The sequence below is a fragment of the Oncorhynchus keta genome, chromosome 10 (assembly GCF_023373465.1).
Source record: "Oncorhynchus keta strain PuntledgeMale-10-30-2019 chromosome 10, Oket_V2, whole genome shotgun sequence".
NCBI classification, from domain to species: domain Eukaryota; kingdom Metazoa; phylum Chordata; class Actinopteri; order Salmoniformes; family Salmonidae; genus Oncorhynchus; species Oncorhynchus keta.
The window spans coordinates 23,343,545-23,365,204 of NC_068430.1; the positions used below are offsets into that span (position 1 = coordinate 23,343,545).

Below are 21,660 nucleotides of genomic sequence, written 5' to 3' on the forward strand. Positions count from 1 at the left end.
TGACGGATAGCCAGGGGCACACTCCAACACTCAGCAATAATTTATAAACAAAGCATTTGTGTTTAGTGAGTCTGCCAGATCAGAGGCAGTAGGGATGACCAGGGGTGATCTCTTGATAAGTGTGTGAATTGGACGATTTTCCTGTCAAAATGTAACAAGCACTTTTGGGTGTCAGGAAAAATGTATGGAGTAAAAAAAAAGTACATTACTTTCTTTAGGAATGTAGTGAAGTAAAAGTAAAAGTTGCCAAAAATAGTAAAGTAAAGTACAGATACCCCCAAAAATGACTTAAGTAGTACTTTAAAGTATTTTTACTTAAGTACTTTACACCACTGCCGGTGAGTGACGCTTTATCAAGTAATCAAATCTGATTTGTATACAAAGTGCTTAACACAACCATGGCCTAAACCTCCCTTCTGCAGCTTAAACCTCCCAAAAGCAAGAATCAATGAGTGGCAAGGGGAAAAAGATATGTCTCTCTACCTCTTTCCTTCTCTCTCTCCCTCCCTACTTACCTACACACACACACACACACACACACACACACACACACACACACACACACACACACACACACACACACACACACACACACACACACACACACACACACACACACACACACACACACACACACACACACACACACACACACACACACACCAGCGTGTCAGGAGGTGGCTGCTGACATCCGGGGGAAGATAGATGACTTCCGTCCCTACATCCCTCTGATCCAGGGCCTGAGGAATCCTGGGATGAGGGGTAGACACTGGCAGCTGCTGTCAGACCGCATCCACATGAATGTCAAGCCCAAGGCCAACCTCACTTTCTCCCGTTGCCTGGAGCTAGGCCTGCAGGACCATGTGGATGAGATAGCACGGGTGGCCGAGGTGGCAGGGAAGGAGTACGCCATCGAACAGGTACTGGATAACTGCGTGCAGTAATAAAGTGGCTAATATCTGTTACAGCCACAGTCTGTTACAGACACAGTTATCTAATATCCTAATTTTGGGCTGAACTGAATGTGTCCCTGTCCTCCCTCTCCCCATTCAGGCTCTGGATAAGATGGAGCATGAGTGGTCGACGGTGGCCTTCGAGGTGTTGCCCTACAAGGAGACGGGCACTTACATCCTGAAGAGTCCAGATGAGGCGTCACAGCTGCTGGATGACCACATCGTCATGACCCAGAGCATGTCTTTCTCCCCCTACAAGAAACCTTTTGAGGAACGCATCAGCACGTGGGAGAGCAAGCTCAGGATGACTCAGGTACAGCAGAAAGATACATAAGTCTGACTGAGTGTCATTGGAAGGAGAAGGAGGCTAAAGTAACATTGAAAGTGTCCAACTAGGTGAATGGAGAGCCTTAAAAGGCTGATTGACCCATTCTCACCATTTTAAAATCCCTGTAGTAGATGTTGTTCATTCTTCATGAGATGTTTCAATGCCTCATTAATGTTGTGTGACTGCCCTCTGCTGGTGCTTGCAGGATGTGCTGGAAGAGTGGCTGACCTGCCAGCGCTCTTGGCTTTACCTGGAGCCCATCTTCAGCTCTGACGACATCAACCGCCAGTTGCCTGTAGAGGGAAAGAGGTACCAGACCATGGAGCGCACCTGGAGGAAAGTGATGAAGAGCGCCTATGACAACAAACAGGTGAGATACTGTAATCACAACACAATACAACAACAACCCACATCATGCTTAGATTGACTTCAATAATTTTAGTGTTGATACTGAGTGTAAACTAAATGTGTATTGTGTGTGTGCATACATGCATGTGTGTGTCTAGGTGATTGACCTGTGCCCGGACCCCCGTCTGTTGGACAGTCTGAGGGATTGTAATAAACTGTTGGAGCTGGTGCAGAAGGGTCTGAGCGACTACCTAGAGACCAAGCGTGGCTCCTTTCCCAGGTATGCTGTCACTATTGACTGTGTTTCAGCTCTAACCAATGTGACTGTTTATTTAGATTCAGTATTACAGATGAATTCGATAGTTGTTGATTAATACCATTAGAAACAACTTTGAATTGATCTTTCTCAGAAATGGCAACATAGAGAACTTTTGCCTTTGCAGGTTCTATTTCCTGTCTGACGACGAGCTCCTGGAGATTCTCTCCCAGACCAAGGATCCCACAGCAGTACAGCCTCATCTGCGCAAATGCTTTGAGAACATTGCACGGGTTAGTCTGTCTCTCTCTATCCCCCTGCGCCCCTTTTCATATATTCCTTTTCTCAAGTTTTAACTCTTTCTATCTCTTCTCCTTCTCTGTGTCCCACAGCTTAAGTTCCAGTCAGACCTGCAGATCACTCATATGTACTCTGGGGAGGGGGAAGAGGTCAAGCTTTGCCTGCCAGTGTGGCCCTCTGGGAATGTGGAGGACTGGCTGAGAGAGGTGGAGAAGTCTATGAAGGCCTGTCTGAGGGACAACATTGAACGCTCGCTGAAGGTCTATCCACAGGTCAGCCCCTTACCAAATCTACAGTAGTAGTGCATGGGTCAAATTTTTGGGGAAGCCAAGCCAGGGGGAAAAAAGCCATATTACAATCTATGTGTTGTGATAATTGGGTTGTTTGCTCTATAACCTGTTAGATCATATGCCACCGTGATATATAGGCCTAAGGCCCAGACAATAAGAAGACAACAGTCACACAGTGGCAGAATAAATTCAACCACATGGTTGTTTCATCACAAAACTGGAGAGCAACATCTGTCTTGTGAAGTCCACAAAGGATATTTGAATGTAAGAGTTACATGACCTACAGCATGGGCAAGCAAGTTGATAATGTTTTGTACATTTTCGAACTTGTAAACAACTACTGATTTAGAACCACAGAGTTACCGCAAGTCACAAAGAAAACAGGAGATGCCTCCTCTATTCAAGCACCATTTCAACTTCAACATTTCAATATTATCAAATCACCTATGCTTGTTCTAATACAGTGTCAACTTAAAGATACCAAAAACAATTTAGACCAATCAACGTAAGCTAAATATGTGTGGCTGTCCATGTTACTGATTTCTGTGCGTGTGTGTGTGCAAGTAAAAAAACATGTAGACTCGCCGTACTTGTAGAGAAATGCCAATGCCATTCTCCTGTCTTTCATGTTGCCCAAATGGTCTATGACTGTCATACAGTAAACGCTTAAAATTGTTGTTGTCCGAGGCTACCTGGCAAAAATGCTTGCTCGCTAACCTAACTTCCTTTAATGGGCAACAATGAGCCAGCTAGTTAATATTAGTCTTCTACATCTAGCTACATATTGAACTCCCATCCTCTCAGGCCAGGGGCACAAGGTATGAATTTATAGTTGGATCAGATTCACCGTTGTGATCATTGGCCAGTGTGGAGAATTAAGTAAAAGTCCAAATCCTTATCTCCATCCATGGCTAATTTAGGAAAGGGACGATTTTAACTAGCTAGCTAGCCAGCCATCGGAAGACAACGACACAGTGAGATGCAACAATTCAAGTTTTTTCTGTCAATTACGTTATGCTTTTGATGTGATGTGATTGGTGTGAAGATAATTCCGAACTGACTTCCCTTGACACTTTTTTTTGGTTCGCCAGGGCCAACCACAGTTGAGCTCACTGAGTTTAGCTCAACGCTGATTGGCTATTATTTTAGAATGTTTTTATCATGGGAGACCAAATGCTTGTTGGCTTCCCTTGCTATCGAATTCAATGCTGTGGTTGGCAATGATATCATACATGTTTAGGCCAGACAGCATCAGATACTTAACCTCTTGAGAATAGTGGGCAGTATTTTGATGTTTGGATGAAAAACATGCCCAAATGAAACGGCCTATTTCTCAGGCCCAGAAGCTAGAATATGCATATAATTGGCAGATTAGGATTGAAAACACTCTAAAGTTTCCAAAACTGTCAAAATATTGTCTGTGAGTATAACAGAACTGATATTGCAGGCGGAAACCTGAGGAAAATCCAACCAGGGAGTGCTGTTATTTTAAAACCTCTCTGTTCGATTGAATGCCTACCCTCCATTTAATGGGATATCAACCAGATTCCTTTCCCTATGGCTTCCACATAGTGTGAACAGTCTTTAGACATAGTTTCAGGCTTTTATTCTGAAGAATTAGCGAGAATGATCACATCGCGTCAGTGGATAGCTGTGTGTCCCCAGAGTTTTGCATGCACGAGCAGCTGGAGCAGACATTTTCTCTCTCTCCTATTGAAAAAGCTACCATCCGGGTTGATATATTATCGATTATTTATTGTAAAAACAACTTGAGGATTGATTATAAAAAAGGTTTGGCATGTTTCTACGAACTTTACGGATACTATTTGGAATTTGTGTCTGCCCGTCGTGTCCTGCACGAGCCTGTGGATTACTCAACAAAACGCGCCAAAGAAATTTTTTTTGGATATAAAAATCATCTTTATCGAACAAAACAAACATTTATTGTGTAACTGGGAGTCTCGTGAGTGCAAACATCCGAAGATCATCAAAGGTAAGCGATTAATTTTATTGCTTTTATGACTTTCGTGGGGCCTACTTTGCTGCTAGCTGTTTGTAATGTTTTGTCTGCTGAGAGAGCTGTGCTCACATAAACGCTTGATTTTCTTTCACTGTAAAGCTTTTTTAAATTTTTTTATCTGACACGCCAGGTGGATTAACAACAAGCTACGCTGTGTTTTGGTATATTGCACTTGTGATTTCATGAAAATGAAATATTTTTAGTAATTTAATTTGAATTTGGCGCTCTGCAATTCAGTGGATGTTGACAAATTATCTCGCTAAAGGGATCGGTGCACCAAGAGGGGTTAAGTGATAATGGCCAAAAAGGCGATGTTTGGAGGATATATCGGCATGGGTGTTATTTGGCTTTCTAGGGTTGCTACCCAGGCTTTCTGGTCATTCGTTGTATTAGTTCTGTTGCCTTAGACATGACCCAGTCTTTCATTCTTTTTGTTCTGTATCTATGGACGTGACCCAGTCATACCTTCTAAATGTTCCATTGACATACTGGCTGGCAACGTTCTTATCCTTTGCTTGCTATCTAGCCAACTATGGCTAACTTAAAGTGCAGACAGAATAAAAGCAAAGTATTTGCATTTGTTTAAGCTGTTTTCTAGTGACATTTATTTGGATCATGTTACAGCCAGAACATTGAGCTAATGAGGCGTGATTTCGCCTGGCATAGAAAATGTGCTCACTCGTCAGGACACTGTTGTTCAGAGAAGCTATCTAACAACACAATCACTTCAAACTGAAGCTGGAAAGACTGCAAACTAGCTGCACTTTGTTTTGTTTTACCGTTTTTCAATTGAAATTTCTTTGTATATATCCATGGATATGATCGTTTTGTTCTTGGTCCATTTTCGGGGGAAGCCTGACTTCCCTTGGCAACCATGAATACACACAACTGCCAATATATCAACCGGTTGACAGAAAACTACACAGTTCAAACATGCTTTTGTCTTACTGTATTGTCATCTGTTACACTGGGCTAAGGTTTTTGGATTTTCCAAATAGTGCCCAAGCTTTGTGAAACGCACTGACAACTGTGATGTGTGTGTGCCCTCCTGTCCCTTCCCCTTAGCAACCACGTACAGAGTGGGTGTTATCATGGCCTGGGCAGGTGGTGATCGCTGGCTGCCAGACCTTCTGGACCACTGAGGTGTCAAATGCACTGGAGCAGGGAGACCTGACTGACCGACTCTATCCCCAGCTACAAACACAGGTGTGTATCCTAAGTTTTCCCAAAGCTTGGATAGACCCTGGCTATAGATGGGTTAGTTGACAACGTTACGAAAACCATGTGTATTTTTGTGATTTTGGATGGCCAGATTGCTAGCAAGAATGACAAGAAACTGCCACGTGGGGAATCGTAAGTGTCTTGTTTTTAAGTGTTTTGTCTGATTTCATGTCAGTACTATTGCTAAAGTGTGCTAGCTAGCTAACCAACAACTGTAACAATGTATTTGAGAGACAACAAATGCTTATTGTGCAAATTTATTTATGTTTTCAATAAACATTGGAGAGGAAATATAGCTTACATGTTGTCAATCTAAGCTAACCTCGTCTATTTGGCCCATAGTTGCACACAAGTCAGTTGTTGCTAAACAACCAACCTGTCTAATTTGTAGCTGAAGTTCAGATGGGCATGGAAAACATTTGACATTTTAGTAATTTAGTTGACGCTCTTATCCAGAGGGACTTACAGTAGAGTGAGTGCATAAATGTTCATACTTTTTTCTCTGTGGGAATCAAACCCACAACCCTGGTGTTGCAAGCGCCATGATCGACCTACTGAACCAACTGGGACCATCAGTATTGCTTCAATGGGCTATGATATCATTGTGAAGAATGTGAAAGAGAATATGTGACTGACAGTGTCCTCCCCTTTGTTATGGTGTAGCTGGGAGACCTGGTGCAGCTGGTGAGGGGCCGCCTGTCTAAGATGCAGAGAGCCGTTCTGTCTGCCCTCATCGTCATAGAGGTCCATGCAAAGGACGTGGCAGCCAAGCTGGTAGAGGAGGGCGTCTCCAGCATCAATGATTTTGAGTGGATCAGCCAGCTGAGGTTTGACCTGCCCAACAAAATATACCTGCTGCTCATATGATGTACTTCTGCCTTAGAGAGCTAACAATTTGGGTTGAACCATTGTGTGCAGATGACATGCAAAAATCTGTGAACATTCCAGATTCCCCTTAATTAATATTTGTTTCTAGGTATTACTGGGCTCGAAATGACCTGTATATCCGGGCGGTGAACGCAGAGTTCCTCTATGGATATGAGTACCTGGGCAACTCAGGACGCCTGGTCATCACCCCACTCACAGACCGGTAAGCTTTGGCTACCCTTCATTGGGTCTCAATGACTCCCGCCCTTGTTATGAAAGCATGTCTCACTCATAGAGATAGATTGAGGACTCTAGTGCCCAAAAGCCTGTTTTAGCATAGACAGCGCCATTGAGGACTTTCCCCATTTTGAAGTAGTCAATTCCATTTCGATGACCAGGAAGGATCAGCCAATGAATTATACTTGTGATTAAACTCCATAAATTCCATAACTGCAGTTGGCAGTAAATCGCCAACCTTGGCTTTAAACGTGTTCAAACAACACACACTAGGTGTGCACCCTTTCAGTTTGTTTGCCAACTCATAGAAGTAGTAGAAGTAGAAAATGGACTACTTCAAAATGGAGATGGCCTCAATGGCGCTGGCGATGCTCTCACAGACGCCGTAAGGGGATAGATACAATGATGCAATTTTAATCTAAAGCTGAATGTCACTCAAACCGACCACTTTGAGCACTTCAAGCACTCGATCACTCGATATGTGTGTTCACGAGTCAATCGAGTCAATCTCAAACGCTATTTGTCGAGTCATCAAGGGCTCCACGGCGCCTTTTGGAAGCCTCTTTATTTAGTGGGCATCCTATGCCGACTGCGCCCTTGGTAGCAACTTCTTCCCATGAATCTTAGCATGTTACCGAGCATCAACAGTCACTACTGCATCGCCCTCAAAAGCAGTCAGAATAAATCAAGATAAATCAAGAAATCTGTAATTAATAAATTTTCAAGTTTAATTTTGAGGATGTCTTAGTCTAGCTGTTTACACCTAGCAAATTAATCCAGTGTATTTCTGATCATGTACATGAAAACTTGTCCATTATTTTTTATTTTTTATTTTTTTATTTCACCTTTATTTAACCTGGTAGGCTAGTTGAGAACAAGTTCTCATTTGCAACTGCGACCTGGCCAAGATAAAGCATAGCAGTGTGAACAGACAACACAGAGTTACACATGGAGTAAACAATTAACAAGTCAATAACACAGTAGAAAATAAATGTCTACCGTAATTGCTGGACTATTAAGCGCACCTGAATATAAACCGCACCCACTGAATTATTAAAAAATATGTATTTTGTACATAAATACGCCGCACATGTCTATAAGCCGCAGGTGCCTACCGGTACATTGAAACAAATGAACTTGGTCACTATCTTCCTCCTCCTGTGCACTGAAACCACTGAAGTCATCTCCTTCGGTGTCGGAGATGAATAGCCTCAGAATTGCTTCATTCGATGTTGGATCGTTTTCATTGTCGCTCTCGTCACTTTCATCCGGAGGCAAATACCCCGCTGAGTTCATGCTGCCCCTTCAACACGCAGCAGTCCAGCCTTTCGAAACCCGTTGATGATAGTGGATTTTTTGACAATGCTCCACGCTGTCAGGACCCACTGGCAGACTTGACCATAAAATGCTCTTCGCATGCAGCCCGTTTTAGTGAAGGATTTCTCCCCACTTGTCATCCAAGCCTCCCACTGAACACGGAGCGCCACCTTAAATGCAGGATTTACACTGATGTCGAGTGGCTGCAAATACTTTGGGCCATCTGCTTTTCTTCCCTCTGAAAGGTTTGTTGTCTTTTTGCACTGAGTCAGTTCCTCACGCTGCTGTTTACAAAGTCTTATAATCGACTCATTAAGGCCAAGCTCCCGTGCAGCAGCTCTCTTTCCTTTTCCAACAGCCAGATCGATCGCCTTCAACTTGAAAGCTGCATCATATGCATTTCTCCGTGTCTTTGCCATGATGAGGGTGACAAAATTACTACCGTAATCAGAATGATGGGAAGTTTGAGCACACTCGATTTTACGTCACATTATGTGACGGTGCTCAGTTTTTTGGCGGCATGAATCTTGTGAAAGCGGGAAAAATCCATAAATTAGCCGCGTCATTGCGAGGTTCAAAGCGTGGGAATAAAGTAGCGGCTTATAGTCCAGCAATTACGGTATATACATTGTGTGCAAAAGGCATGAGGAGGTAGGCGAATAATTACAATTTTGCAGATTAACACTGGAGTGATAAATGATCAGATGGTCATGTACAGGTGGAGATATTGGTGTGCAAAAGAGCAGAAAAGTAAATAAATAAAAACAGTATGGGGATGAGGTAGGTAAAATTGGGTGGGCTATTTACCGATAGACTATGTACAGCTGCAGCAATCGGTTAGCTGCTCAGATAGCAGATGTTTGAAGTTGGTGAGGGAGATAAAAGTCTCCAACTTCAGCGATTTTTGCAATTCGTTCCAGTCACAGGCAGCAGAGAACTGGAACGAAAGGCGGCCAAATGAGGTGTTGGCTTTAGGGATGATCAGTGAGATACACCTGCTGGAGCGTGTGCTACGGGTGGGTGTTGCCATCGTGACCAGTGAACTGAGATAAGGCAGAGCTTTACCTAGCATGGACTTGTAGATCAAATCAAATCAAATGTATTTATATAGCCCTTCGTACATCAGCTGATATCTCAAAGTGCTGTACAGAAACCCAGCCTAAAACCCCAAACAGCAAGCAATGCAGGTGTAGAAGCACGGTGTAGATGACCTGGAGCCAGTGGGTCTGGCGACGAATATGTAGCGAGGGCCAGCCGACTAGAGCATACAGGTCGCAGTGGTGGGTGGTATAAGGTGCTTTTGTAACAAAACGGATGGCACTGTGATAAACTGCATCCAGTTTGCTTAGTAGAGTGTTGGAAGCTATTTTGTAGATGACATCGCCGAAGTCGAGGATCGGTAGGATAGTCAGTTTTACTAGGGTAAGTTTGGCGGCGTGAGTGAAGGAGGCTTTGTTGTGGAATAGAAAGCCGACTCTAGATTTGATTGTAGATTGTAGATGTTTGATATGAGCCTGGAAGGAGAGTTTACAGTCTAGCCAGACACCTAGGTACTTATAGATGTCCACATATTCTAGGTCGAAACCATCCAGGGTGGTGATGCTAGTCGGACGTGCGGGTGCAGGCAGCGAACGGTTGAAAAGCATGCATTTGGTTTTACTAGCGTTTAAGAGCAGTTGGAGGCCACGGAAGGAGTGTTGTATGGCATTGAAGCTCGTTTGGAGGTTAGATAGCACAGTGTCCAAGGACGGGCCGGAAGTATACAGAATGATGTCGTCTGCATAGAGGTGGATCAGGGAAACGCCCGCAGCAAGAGCAACATCATTGATATATACAGAGAAAAGAGTCGGCCCGAGAATTGAACCCTGTGGCACCCCCATAGAGACTGCCAGAGGAACGGACAGCATGCCCTCCGATTTGACACACTGAACTCTGTCTGCAAAGTAGTTGGTGAACCAGGCAAGGCAGTCATTAGAAAAACCAAGTCTACTGAGACTGCCGATAAGAATATGGTGATTGACAGAGTTGAAAGCCTTGGCAAGGTCGATGAAGACGGCTGCACAATACTGTCTTTTATCGATGGCGGTTATGATATCGTTTAGTACCTTGAGCGTGGCTGAGGTGCACCTATGACCGGCTCGGAAACCTGATTGCACAGTGGAGAAGGTACTGTGGGATTCGAGATGGTCAGTGACCTGTTTGTTGACTTGGCTTTCGAAGACCTTAGATAGGCAGGGCAGGATGGATATAGGTCTGTAACAGTTTGGGTCCAGAGTGTCTCCCCTTTGAAGAGGGGGATGACTGCGGCAGCTTTCCAATCCTTGGGGATCTCAGACGATATGAAAGAGAGGTTGAACAGGCTGGTAATAGGGGTTGCGACAATGGCGGCGGATAGTTTCAGAAATAGAGGGTCCAGATTGTCAAGCCCAGCTGATTTGTACGGATCCAGGTTTTGCAGCTCTTTCAGAACATCTGCTATCTGGATTCGGGTAAAGGAGAACCTGGAGAGGCTTGGGCGAGTAGCTGCGGGGGGGGGGGCTTTTTGGAGTTAGAGCTACAGGATCCAAATTTATGCCTGAAGAAGCTGGCCTTTGCTTTCCTGACTGACTGCGTGTATTGGTTCCTGACTTACCTGAACAGTTGCATATCGTGGGGACTATTCGATGCTATTGATTTACAGATTTAGAGTTGTACCTGGTGGGTTCCTTGATGATTTGTGTGAGTTTGAAGGCATCTAGCTTAGATTGTAGGACTGCCGGGGTGTTAAGCATATCCCAGTTTAGGTCACCTAACAGAACAAACTCTGAAGCTAGATGGGGGGCGATCAATTCACAGATGGTGTCCAGGGCACAGCTGGGAGCTGAGGGGGGTCGGTAGCAGGCGGCAACAGTGAGAGACTTATTTCTGGAGAGAGTCATTTTTGAAATTAATAGTTCGAACTGTTTGGGTATGGACCTGGAAAGTGTGACATTACTTTGCAGGCTATCTCTGCAGTAGACTGACGGAAAATGTTATAGTTGGGTATGGAAATCTCAGAATTTTTGGTGGCCTTCCTGAGCCAGGATTCAGACACGGCAAGGACATCAGGGTTAGCAGAGTGTGCTAAAGCAGTGAGTAAAACAAACTTAGGGAGGATGATTCTGTTGTTGACATGCATGAAACTAAGGCTTTTTCGATCACAGAAGTCAACAAATGAGGGTGCCTGGGGACATGCAGGGCCTGGGTTTACCTCCACATCACCCGCGGAACAGAGGAGGAGTAGTATGAGGGTGCGGCTAAAGGCTATCAAAACTGGTTGCCTAGAGCGTTGGGGACAAAGAATAAAAGGAGCAGATTTCTGGGCAGAATATATTCAGGGCATAATGCGCAGACAGGGGTATGGTGGGGTGCGGGTACAGCGGAGGTAAGCCCAGGCACTGGGTGATGATAAGAGAGGTTGTATCTCTGGACATGCTGGTTGTAATGGGTGAGGTCACCACATGTGTGGGAGGTGGGACAAAGGAGGTATCAGGAGTATGAAGAGTGGAACTAGGGGCTCCATTGTAAACTAAAACAATGATAACTAACCTGAACAACAGTATACAAGGCATATTGACATTTGAGAGAGACATACAGCGAGGCATACAGTAATCGCAGGTGTTGATTACCTTGCTAGCTGAGCCTGAGCCAGTCACTGACTTATATGAACGAAAGGGAAGCTAACCAACCAGCTAGTGCAACACTAAATGCAATTCTCCTTCTATAAGCAAGCTAGCTAGTTACTGTAAAATGCACTGATGCTTCTATACGCAAGCTAGTGTAACGGATGTGAAACGGCTAGCTAGTCAGCGGTGGTGCGCGCTAAATAGCGTTTCAATCGGTGACGTCAATTGCTCTGAGACCTTGAAGTAGTGTTTCCCCTTGCTCTGCAAGGGCCGTGGCTTTTGTGGAGCGATGGGTAGCGATGCTTCGTGGGTGACTGTTGTTGATGTGTGCAGAGGGTCCCTGGTTCGCGCCCGGGTATAGACGAGGGGACGGTCTAAAGTTATACTGTTACACTAGCTCGTTACCTTGCTATTTTAGTAACATTATTTTATCTCAATGAATGATTTTTAATGAAGCAGCAAGCAACGTGCTCTGTCGTGAGTCTGTACAGTATCGAGTCTGAGGCTGAGCTGTGCATTTATCTGCCCCCCCCCAATGTTACAACATAGCAATTGGTGCTTTGGAAACATGCTGAAATACAGACTGGCTGCTGGGAACATGTCTACAACTTATCAGCAAGCTGTTAAACTATCGTAAATAAGTGACAAGCTACACACTGTTTATAAGTGCAGTGCCTAAAATCTATACATTTACATTTACATTTAAGTCATTTAGCAGACGCTCTTATCCAGAGCGACTTACAAATTGGTGCATTCACCTTATGACATCCAGTGGAACAGCCACTTTACAATAGTGCATCTACATCTTTTAAGGGGGGTGAGAAGGATTACTTTATCCTATCCTAGGTATTCCTTAAAGAGGTGGGGTTTCAGGTGTCTCCGGAAGGTGGTGATTGACTCCGCTGTCCTGGCGTCGTGAGGGAGTTTGTTCCACCATTGGGGGGCCAGAGCAGCGAACAGTTTTGACTGGGCTGAGCGGGAACTGTACTTCCTCAGTGGTAGGGAGGCGAGCAGGCCAGAGGTGGATGAACGCAGTGCCCTTGTTTGGGTGTAGGGCCTGATCAGAGCCTGGAGGTACTGAGGTGCCGTTCCCCTCACAGCTCCGTAGGCAAGCACCATGGTCTTGTAGCGGATGTGAGCTTCAACTGGAAGCCAGTGGAGAGAGTGGAGGAGCGGGGTGACGTGAGAGAACTTGGGAAGGTTGAACACCAGACGGGCTGCGGCGTTCTGGATGAGTTGTAGGGTTTAATGGCACAGGCAGGGAGCCCAGCCAACAGCGAGTTGCAGTAATCCAGACGGGAGATGACAAGTGCCTGGATTAGGACCTGCGCCGCTTCCTGTGTGAGGCAGGGTCGTACTCTGCGGATGTTGTAGAGCATGAACCTACAGGAACGGGCCACCGCCTTGATGTTAGTTGAGAACGACAGGGTGTTGTCCAGGATCATGCCAAGGTTCTTAGCGCTCTGGGAGGAGGACACAATGGAGTTGTCAACCGTGATGGCGAGATCATGGAACGGGCAGTCCTTCCCGGGAGGAAGAGCAGCTCCGTCTTGCCGAGGTTCAGCTTGAGGTGGTGATCCGTCATCCACACTGATATGTCTGCCAGACATGCAGAGATGCGATTCGCCACCTGGTCATCAGAAGGGGGAAAGGAGAAGATTAATTGTGTGTCGTCTGCATAGCAATGATAGGAGAGACCATGTGAGGTTATGACAGAGCCAAGTGACTTGGTGTATAGCGAGAATAGGAGAGGGCCTAGAACAGAGCCCTGGGGGACACCAGTGGTGAGAGCGCGTGGTGAGGAGACAGATTCTCGCCACGCCACCTGGTAGGAGCGACCTGTCAGGTAGGACGCAATCCAAGCGTGGGCCACGCCGGAGATGCCCAACTCGGAGAGGGTGGAGAGGAGGATCTGATGGTTCACAGTATCGAAGGCAGCCGATAGGTCTAGAAGGATGAGAGCAGAGGAGAGAGAGTTAGCTTTAGCAGTGCGGAGCGCCTCCGTGATACAGAGAAGAGCAGTCTCAGTTGAATGACTATTCTTCGGAATGACCTGACTGATTTGGATCAAGAAGGTCATTCTGAGAGAGATAGCGGGAGAGCTGGCCAAGGACGGCACGTTCAAGAGTTTTGGAGAGAAAAGAAAGAAGGGATACTGGTCTGTAGTTGTTGACATCGGAGGGATCGAGTGTAGGTTTTTTCAGAAGGGGTGCAACTCTCGCTCTCTTGAAGGCGGAAGGGACGTAGCCAGCGGTCAGGGATGAGTTGATGAGCGAGGTGAGGTAAGGGAGAAGGTCTCCGGAAATGGTCTGGAGAGAGAGGGGAGAAAGAGGTCAGAGCATAGGGTAGGGCAGTGTGAGCAGAACCAGCGGTGTCGTTTGACTTAGCAAACGAGGATCGGATGTCGTCGACCTTCTTTTCAAAATGGTTGACGAAGTCATCTGCAGAGAGGGAGGAGGAGGGGGGGGGATTCAGGAGGGAGGAGAAGGTGGCAAAGAGCTTCCTAGGGTTAGAGGCAGAGTATAATGACAAACATTGTTGGGTGACTCGTTTATACAGTGGGGCAAAAAAGTATTTAGTCAGCCACCAAGAGATCTGCAGAGGGGGGGAGGAGGATTCAGGAGGGGGGGAGGATTCAGGAGGGAGGAGAAGGTGGCAAAGAGCTTCCTAGGGTTAGAGGCAGATGCTTGGAATTTAGAGTGGTAGAAAGTGGCTTTAGCAGCAGAGACAGAGGAGGAAAATGTAGAGAGGAGGGAGTGAAAGGATGCCAGGTCCGCAGGGAGGCGAGTTTTCCTCCATTTCCGCTCGGCTGCCCGGAGCCCTGTTCTGTGAGCTCGCAATGAGTCGTCAAGCCACGGAGCGGGAGGGGAGGACCGAGCCGGCCTGGAGGATAGGGGACATAGAGAGTCAAAGGATGCAGAAAGGGAGGAGAGGAGGGTTGAGGAGGCAGAATCAGGAGATAGGTTGGAGAAGGTTAGAGCAGAGGGAAGAGATGATAGGATGGAAGAGGAGAGAGTAGCGGGAGAGAGAGAGCGAAGGTTGGGACGGCGCGATACCATCCGAGTAGGGGCAGTGTGGGAAGTGTTGGATGAGAGCGAGAGGGAAAAGGATACAAGGTAGTGGTCGGAGACTTGGAGGGGAGTTGCAATGAGGTTAGTGGAAGAACAGCATCTAGTAAAGATGAGGTCGGCGTATTGCCTGCCTTTTTGTGAGTAGGGGGAAGGTGAGAGGGTGAGGTCAAAAGAGGAGAGGAGTGGAAAGAAGGAGGCAGAGAGGAATGAGTCAAAGGTAGACGTGGGGAGGTTAAAGTCGCCCAGAACTGTGAGAGGTGAGCCGTCCTCAGGAAAGGAGCTTATCAAGGCATCAAGCTCATTGATGAACTCTCCGAGGGAACCTGGAGGGCGATAAATGATAAGGATGTTAAGCTTGAAAGGGCTGGTAACTGTGATAGCATGGAATTCAAAGGAGGCGATAGACAGATGGGTAAGGGGAGAAAGAGAGAATGACCACTTGGGAGAGATGAGGATCCCGGTGCCACCACCCGCTGACCAGAAGCTCTCGGGGTGTGCGAGAACACGTGGGCGGACGAAAGAGAGCAGTAGGAGTAGCAGTGTTATCTGTGGTGATCCATGTTTCCGTCAGTGCCAAGAAGTCGAGGGACTGGAGGGAGGCATAGGCTGAGATGAACTCTGCCTTGTTGGCCGCAGATCGGCAGTTCCAGAGGCTACCGGAGACCTGGAACTCCACGTGGGTCGTGCGCGCTGGGACCACCAGATTAGGGTGGCCGCGGCCACGCGGTGTGGAGCGTTTGTATGGTCTGTGCAGAGAGGAGAGAACAGGGATAGACAGACACATAGTTGACAGGCTACAGAAGAGGCTACGCTAATGCAAGGAGATTGGAATGACAAGTGGACTACACGTCTCGAATGTTCAGAAAGTTAAGCTTACGTAGCAAGAATCTTATTGACTAAAATGATTAAAATGATACAGTACTGCTGAAGTAGGCTAGCTGGCAGTGGCTGCGTTGTTGACTTTGTAGGCTAGCTGGCAGTGGCTGTGTTGTTGACACTACACTAATCAAGTCGTTCCGTTGAGTGTAATAGTTTCTACAGTGCTGCTATTCGGGGGCTAGCTGGCTAGCTAGCAGTGTTGATTACGTTACGTTGCGTTAAAAGAACGACAATAGCTGGCTAGCTAACCTAGAAAATCGCTCTAGACTACACAATTATCTTTGCTACAAAGACGGCTATGTAGCTAGCTATGTAGCTAGCTACGATCAAACAAGTCAAACCGTTGTGCTGTAATGAAATGAAATGAAAATGTGATACTACCTGTGGAGCGAAGCGGAATGCGACTGGGTTGTTGAGTGGGGAAGTTCTATTTGGTAGACGTTGGCTAGCTGTTGGCTAGCTAGCAGTGTCTCCTACGTTAAGGACGACAAATAGCTGGCTAGCTAACCTCGGTAAATTAAGATAATCGCTCTAAGACTACACACTCTAAACTACACAATTATCTTGGATACGAAGACAGCAAAGACAACTATGTAGCTAGCTAACACTACACTAATCAAGTCGTTCAGTTGAGTGTAATAGTTTCTACAGTGCTGCTATTCGGTAGACGGTGGACGTTTGCTAGCTGGCTAGCTGCTGGGTGCTGGGCAGCTGCTGGGCAGATAGCAGTGTAGACTACGTTAGGACGACGAAATACGATAATTACGCAATTATCTTTGATACAAAGACGGCTATGTAGCTAGCTAAGAAGAAATTGCTAAGATTAGACAAATCAAACCGTTGTACTATAATGAAATGTAATGAAATGTAATGAAATGTAATGAAAAGTTATACTACCTGCGGACTATAGCTAGCAGGAGATAAAATTCCATCCCAGTGTTTGTCAGTGCTAGCAGCAGGCAGGCTACAATAAGCTAAAACCAGTTGATGAAAACACTGGGGACTGATATACTTGCACATGGCTGGCTGTTCGATAAAGGATTTCGGGTTTGTGAGTCAATGGTCTCACCCCTTGCTCCCTCCCCCTCTCAGGTGCTACCTGACCCTGACAGGGGCACTGCACCTGAAGTTCGGAGGGGCCCCTGCGGGTCCAGCAGGAACAGGGAAGACAGAGACCACTAAAGACTTGGGGAAAGCCCTGGCTATCCAGACTGTAGTCTTCAACTGCTCGGATCAGCTGGACTTCATCGCCATGGGCAAGTTCCTCAAGGGACTGGCCAGGTTAGTCCTTATATAAAACACCAAACTGGTATAAATATAACTTGTATGTGCTACAAAAGAACACAAGCATTTTTCTAAATTTAATTAAATTGTATTTTTTCCTCCTCAATCTACACACAAGACCCCGTAATGACAAAGCAATTTTTAGCACATTTATTAAAAACAAAACACTGAAATATTACATTTCCATAAATATTCAGACCCTTTACTCAGTACATTGTTGATGCACTTTTGGCAGCGATTACAGCCTTGAGTCTTCTTGGGTATAACGTCTTGGCACCTGTATTTGGGGAGTTTTTTTTCCCATTCTTGTCTGCAGATCCTCTCAAGCTCTGTCAGGTTGGATGGGGAGTGCAGCTTCACAGCTATTTTGACTTTTCTCCAGAGATGTTCAATTGGGTTCAAGTCCGGGCCTTGTCTGGGCCACTCAAGGACAATCATAGACTTGTCCCGAAGCCACTCATGCACTGTGTGCTTAGGGTTATTGTCCTGTGGGAAGGTGAACCTTTGTGCTTCACCGTACGGTTGTGTCCATGTTTCTTCCAGACGTGACGTTTGGCATTTAGGTGCCTCTTAGCAAACTGCAAGGGGGCTGTCGTGCCTACTACTGAGGAGTGGCATCCATCTGGCCACTCTACCATGAAGGCCTGATTGATGGAGTGCTGCAGAGATGGTTATCTTTCTGGAAGGTTATCCCATCTCCACAGAGGAACTCTGGAGCTCTGTCAGAGTGACCATCGGGTTCTTATTCACCTCCCCGACCAAGGCCCTTCCCCCCCGATTGCACAGTTTGGCTGGGCGGCCAGCTCTAGGAAGAGTCTTGGTGTTTCCAAACTTCTTTCATTTAAGAATGATGGAGGCCGAGTGGCGCAGCGGTCAAAGGCACTGCATCGCAGTGCTAGAGGCATCGCTACAGATCCGTGTTCTCCCAAGTCTGTACGGGAGATGCAGCGATGGGACAAGACTTTAACTACACATTGGGGAGAAAAAGGGGTAAAATAATAATAATAAATGAAAAATAACAAAAGAGAAAAAAACTACAATTTAGAAAACAAATTGAATGATGGAGGCCACTGTGTTATTGGGAACCTTCAATGCTGTAGAAATGTTTTGGTACCCTTCCCCAGATCTGTGACTCGACACTGACTCTGAGCTCTACGGACAGTTCCTTCGACCTCAGTGCTTGGTTTTTGCTCTGACATGCACTGTCAACTGTGGGACCTTATATAGACAGGTGTGTGCCTTTCCAAATCATGTCTAATCAATTGAATTTACCGCAGGTGGACTGCAAACAATTTGTACAAACATCTCAAGGATGGATCAATGGAAACAGGATGCAGCTGAGCTCACTTTCGAGTCTCATAGCAAAGGGTCTGAATACTTATATAAATAAGGTTTCTGTTTTTTATTTTTAATACATTTGCAAAAATGTCTAAAAACCTGTTTATGCTTTGTCATTATGGGTTATTGTGTGTAGAATGATGAAGAAAAAACACAATAAATACAATTCATTTTAGAATAAGACTGTAACGGAACAAAATGTGGGAAAAAGGAAGGGGTCTGAATATTTTCCAAATGCATTGTATATCCTGTTGAATGTATTTAAATTGTTTTGTGGGGCTACTGTGATCTACTGTATCTCCTGTAGTTCTGGAGCCTGGGCATGTTTTGATGAGTTTAACCGCATTGATGTGGAGGTGCTGTCAGTGGTGGCCCAACAAATCGCCACCATCAATAAGGCCCAGCATCAGAGGGTGAACAAAAACATACACAAACACAGTCATAGACAACATGTACACAGTCAAAAGTGCATACACACATGAAAATATTACAGATTTGTATGTCTGTGCGTGCGTTTGTTTGTGTGTGTGTGTGTTTGTGTCTCTCAGGCAGAGCGATTTGTGTTTGAGGGGCAAGAGATCCCTCTTGTTGCGTCTTGTGCTGTTTTCATCACCATGAACCCTGGTTACGCCGGCCGCACTGAACTACCAGATAACCTAAAGGTAGCTACATAAAATTGCCCAAAAACATTTAAAAGTTCACATCCCTGGCAGGGTATTGTAAAAACAAAGCACTGAGGTGTGACTGTAACACATTATTTTTCTATCTGTTTGTCTTAAGGCTCTGTTCCGTCCTGTTGCTATGATGGTCCCTGATTATGCTATGATCGCTGAGATCTCTCTCTACTCCTTTGGCTTCAGCGATGCTAAAGTCCTCTCCAAGAAGATCACCACCACCTTCAAACTGTCCTCCGAGCAGCTCAGCTCCCAGGTGGTACCCTAGTCTACATAGAATCTTTGCCCCAGTACCCATACCCGCATCATGCCTTATTGAGGGTCAAGCTTTATATACAGTGCTGTATTTCTTTGTGAAAGTTGTCGTGGAAATTATAATCAATAAAGAGTAGAGACAAGGTCAGTCATCAATCAGGGTATTACTTTATTCAAAATGTATTAATAACATCAATAAATTATTGCAATAATGAAGCTGGTCAACGACCCACCCGTAGGTGATTCGTTGACAGCCCAACGAGCAGATTTGAGCCACAGCATTTTATAGCAAAGTACATGCCCTGAATGTTCATGACAAACAACAGATGTATGGAATGGGTCACAAGGTTAGGATTTGTATGAAAGATACCTGGTTTCTACACAATGAGAACAGTCTTTACAGCAGATATAGTCTGCTGTAAAGACTGTTCTCATTGTGTAGAAACCAGGGTCTGACCCCCAAAACAAAGTTCCTCTCATCATTATCCATACCGGAGCCATCTCCACCCTGGTACCTCCCAGCACATAAACACCAACACATTCTATGGAATGCGGGCTCCGAGAGAGGACAAGACCATCATAAATCAGTTGTTAGAGTTAAATCTCAGAAGCTCCTCTCACACAGACACAATAGAGTTCTAAAAACCCTATTTTGTTGCATAAAACAACCATTTGATGCAATAACAGTATTATTAACATAATCATGTAATTTCTCCACGATAAAGTTTGACTGATGTATATGTGTGCAGGATCACTATGACTTTGGTATGAGAGCTGTGAAGACCGTGATCTCTGCTGCTGGAAACTTGAAGAGGGAGAATCAAGATATGAATGAGGTTAGAACAACACTTTATATGCTTAAATACACTGATCAGGCTATCAATAATGTAATCGGCCTGATGTAATCGGCCTGTCTCCCACCTCTAACTTCCAGGAACTGATCTGTCTACGGGCCATACGAGACGTCAACGTCCCCAAGTTCCTCCAAGATGACCTCAAGCTTTTCAACGGCATTGTGTCCGATCTCTTCCCCAAGATACGGGAGGAGCCCATCGACTACGGCACCCTGGAGAAGTCAATTCGCAATGTGTGTGCCAAGAAGAACCTCAAGGATGTGGATGGTTCGTACTCTATGGGGACACACAGCTTGTTTTTGTACTGCTTATTAGTGATACTGTGCTATTGAGATTAGAATATAGGTATAAATTAGGAGGGAAATGATATATATTTTTTAACATGGTTTCATTTCCCATGTGTAAATGCAGGATACATCACCAAGTGTATTCAGCTGTATGAGACTACTGTTGTGAGGCATGGACTGATGTTGGTGGGACCGTCCGGCTCCGGAAAAACCAAGGTCTGCATTCCCCAAAAACCTCTCTTTACCAGCAGCATGATATGTATTTGAAGATGATTCTGGTATTACAAATGAATGTAATATATTGCCATTGGCTTGGATTGTGTGTCAGTGTTATGAGATCCTAGGGAAAGCGATGACGGCTCTGCAGGGCCAGGTCTCTGTGAGTGGTGGTGTTTATGAGGCTGTACAGACCTATGTCCTCAACCCCAAGTCCATTACCATGGGACAGCTCTACGGGGAGTTTGACCTGTTGACACATGAATGGTGAGTAATTGCTCCATGTGCACATAACAGACCATCGCATACCATATGTAGATTTGGGCACATACAATACATAAACACTTATACACCTGGTACATTACAAACACACATACAGTAGATAGCATATTGAATATCCTGTGAACACTCTCACACATCCATGCACACACACTCATGCCTCTTCTTCCTCTGTGTGTCTCCCTTCAGGTCGGATGGTATCCTGTCCTCTCTGATCCGTGGGGGGTCGTCCTCCATGGACGAGGAGAAGAAGTGGTACATGTTTGATGGGCCAGTGGACGCTGTGTGGATCGAGAACATGAACACTGTGCTGGATGACAATAAAAAACTCTGCTTGAGCTCTGGAGAGATCATCAAGCTCACAGACGTGAGAAACCTTTACATCTCTTCTGTCAGTTTTCCCGCTCTCATTTTATTCCACACCTCATACCAGTTATGCACATTCAGAATACATGTGTGTATCCTCCTCCAGGTGCAGACGATGATGTTTGAGGTGCAGGACCTGGCGGTGGCGTCCCCGGCCACAGTGTCTCGTTGTGGGATGGTGTACCTGGAGCCTAGCATCCTGGGCCTCACGCCCTTCACTGAGTGCTGGCTGAGGACGGTCCCCGAACCCCTGAGGCCCTACACAGACCAGCTCAATTCCCTCTTCATCAGGTTTCTCCAGGTAACACAGAGGGCCGCTCAACAGGCATTTTACTAATGTTTATTCCACTTTACAATTGTATCATAAGTTAGTCGT

The 21,660-nt window shown here is 45.6% G+C and overlaps 1 protein-coding gene across 2 annotated transcripts in view; it reads left to right on the forward strand.

The window, feature by feature from the left end:
- dnah1 (dynein, axonemal, heavy chain 1) overlaps positions 1-21,660 on the forward strand; it is a 71,430-nt gene that overhangs the window by 16,520 nt on the left and 33,250 nt on the right. For both annotated transcript variants that reach the window (XM_035777451.2, XM_052526705.1), the window contains 19 exons: positions 667-920; positions 1,054-1,266; positions 1,487-1,651; positions 1,788-1,909; positions 2,073-2,178; positions 2,278-2,457; positions 5,561-5,701; positions 6,380-6,543; positions 6,693-6,806; positions 16,824-17,012; positions 18,661-18,766; positions 18,902-19,015; positions 19,134-19,283; positions 20,032-20,118; positions 20,217-20,403; positions 20,548-20,639; positions 20,752-20,906; positions 21,108-21,285; positions 21,391-21,585. In XM_035777451.2, the coding sequence (XP_035633344.1) occupies positions 667-920; positions 1,054-1,266; positions 1,487-1,651; positions 1,788-1,909; positions 2,073-2,178; positions 2,278-2,457; positions 5,561-5,701; positions 6,380-6,543; positions 6,693-6,806; positions 16,824-17,012; positions 18,661-18,766; positions 18,902-19,015; positions 19,134-19,283; positions 20,032-20,118; positions 20,217-20,403; positions 20,548-20,639; positions 20,752-20,906; positions 21,108-21,285; positions 21,391-21,585 (2,912 nt within the window). The remainder of the gene's footprint in view (positions 1-666; positions 921-1,053; positions 1,267-1,486; positions 1,652-1,787; positions 1,910-2,072; positions 2,179-2,277; positions 2,458-5,560; positions 5,702-6,379; positions 6,544-6,692; positions 6,807-16,823; positions 17,013-18,660; positions 18,767-18,901; positions 19,016-19,133; positions 19,284-20,031; positions 20,119-20,216; positions 20,404-20,547; positions 20,640-20,751; positions 20,907-21,107; positions 21,286-21,390; positions 21,586-21,660) is intronic.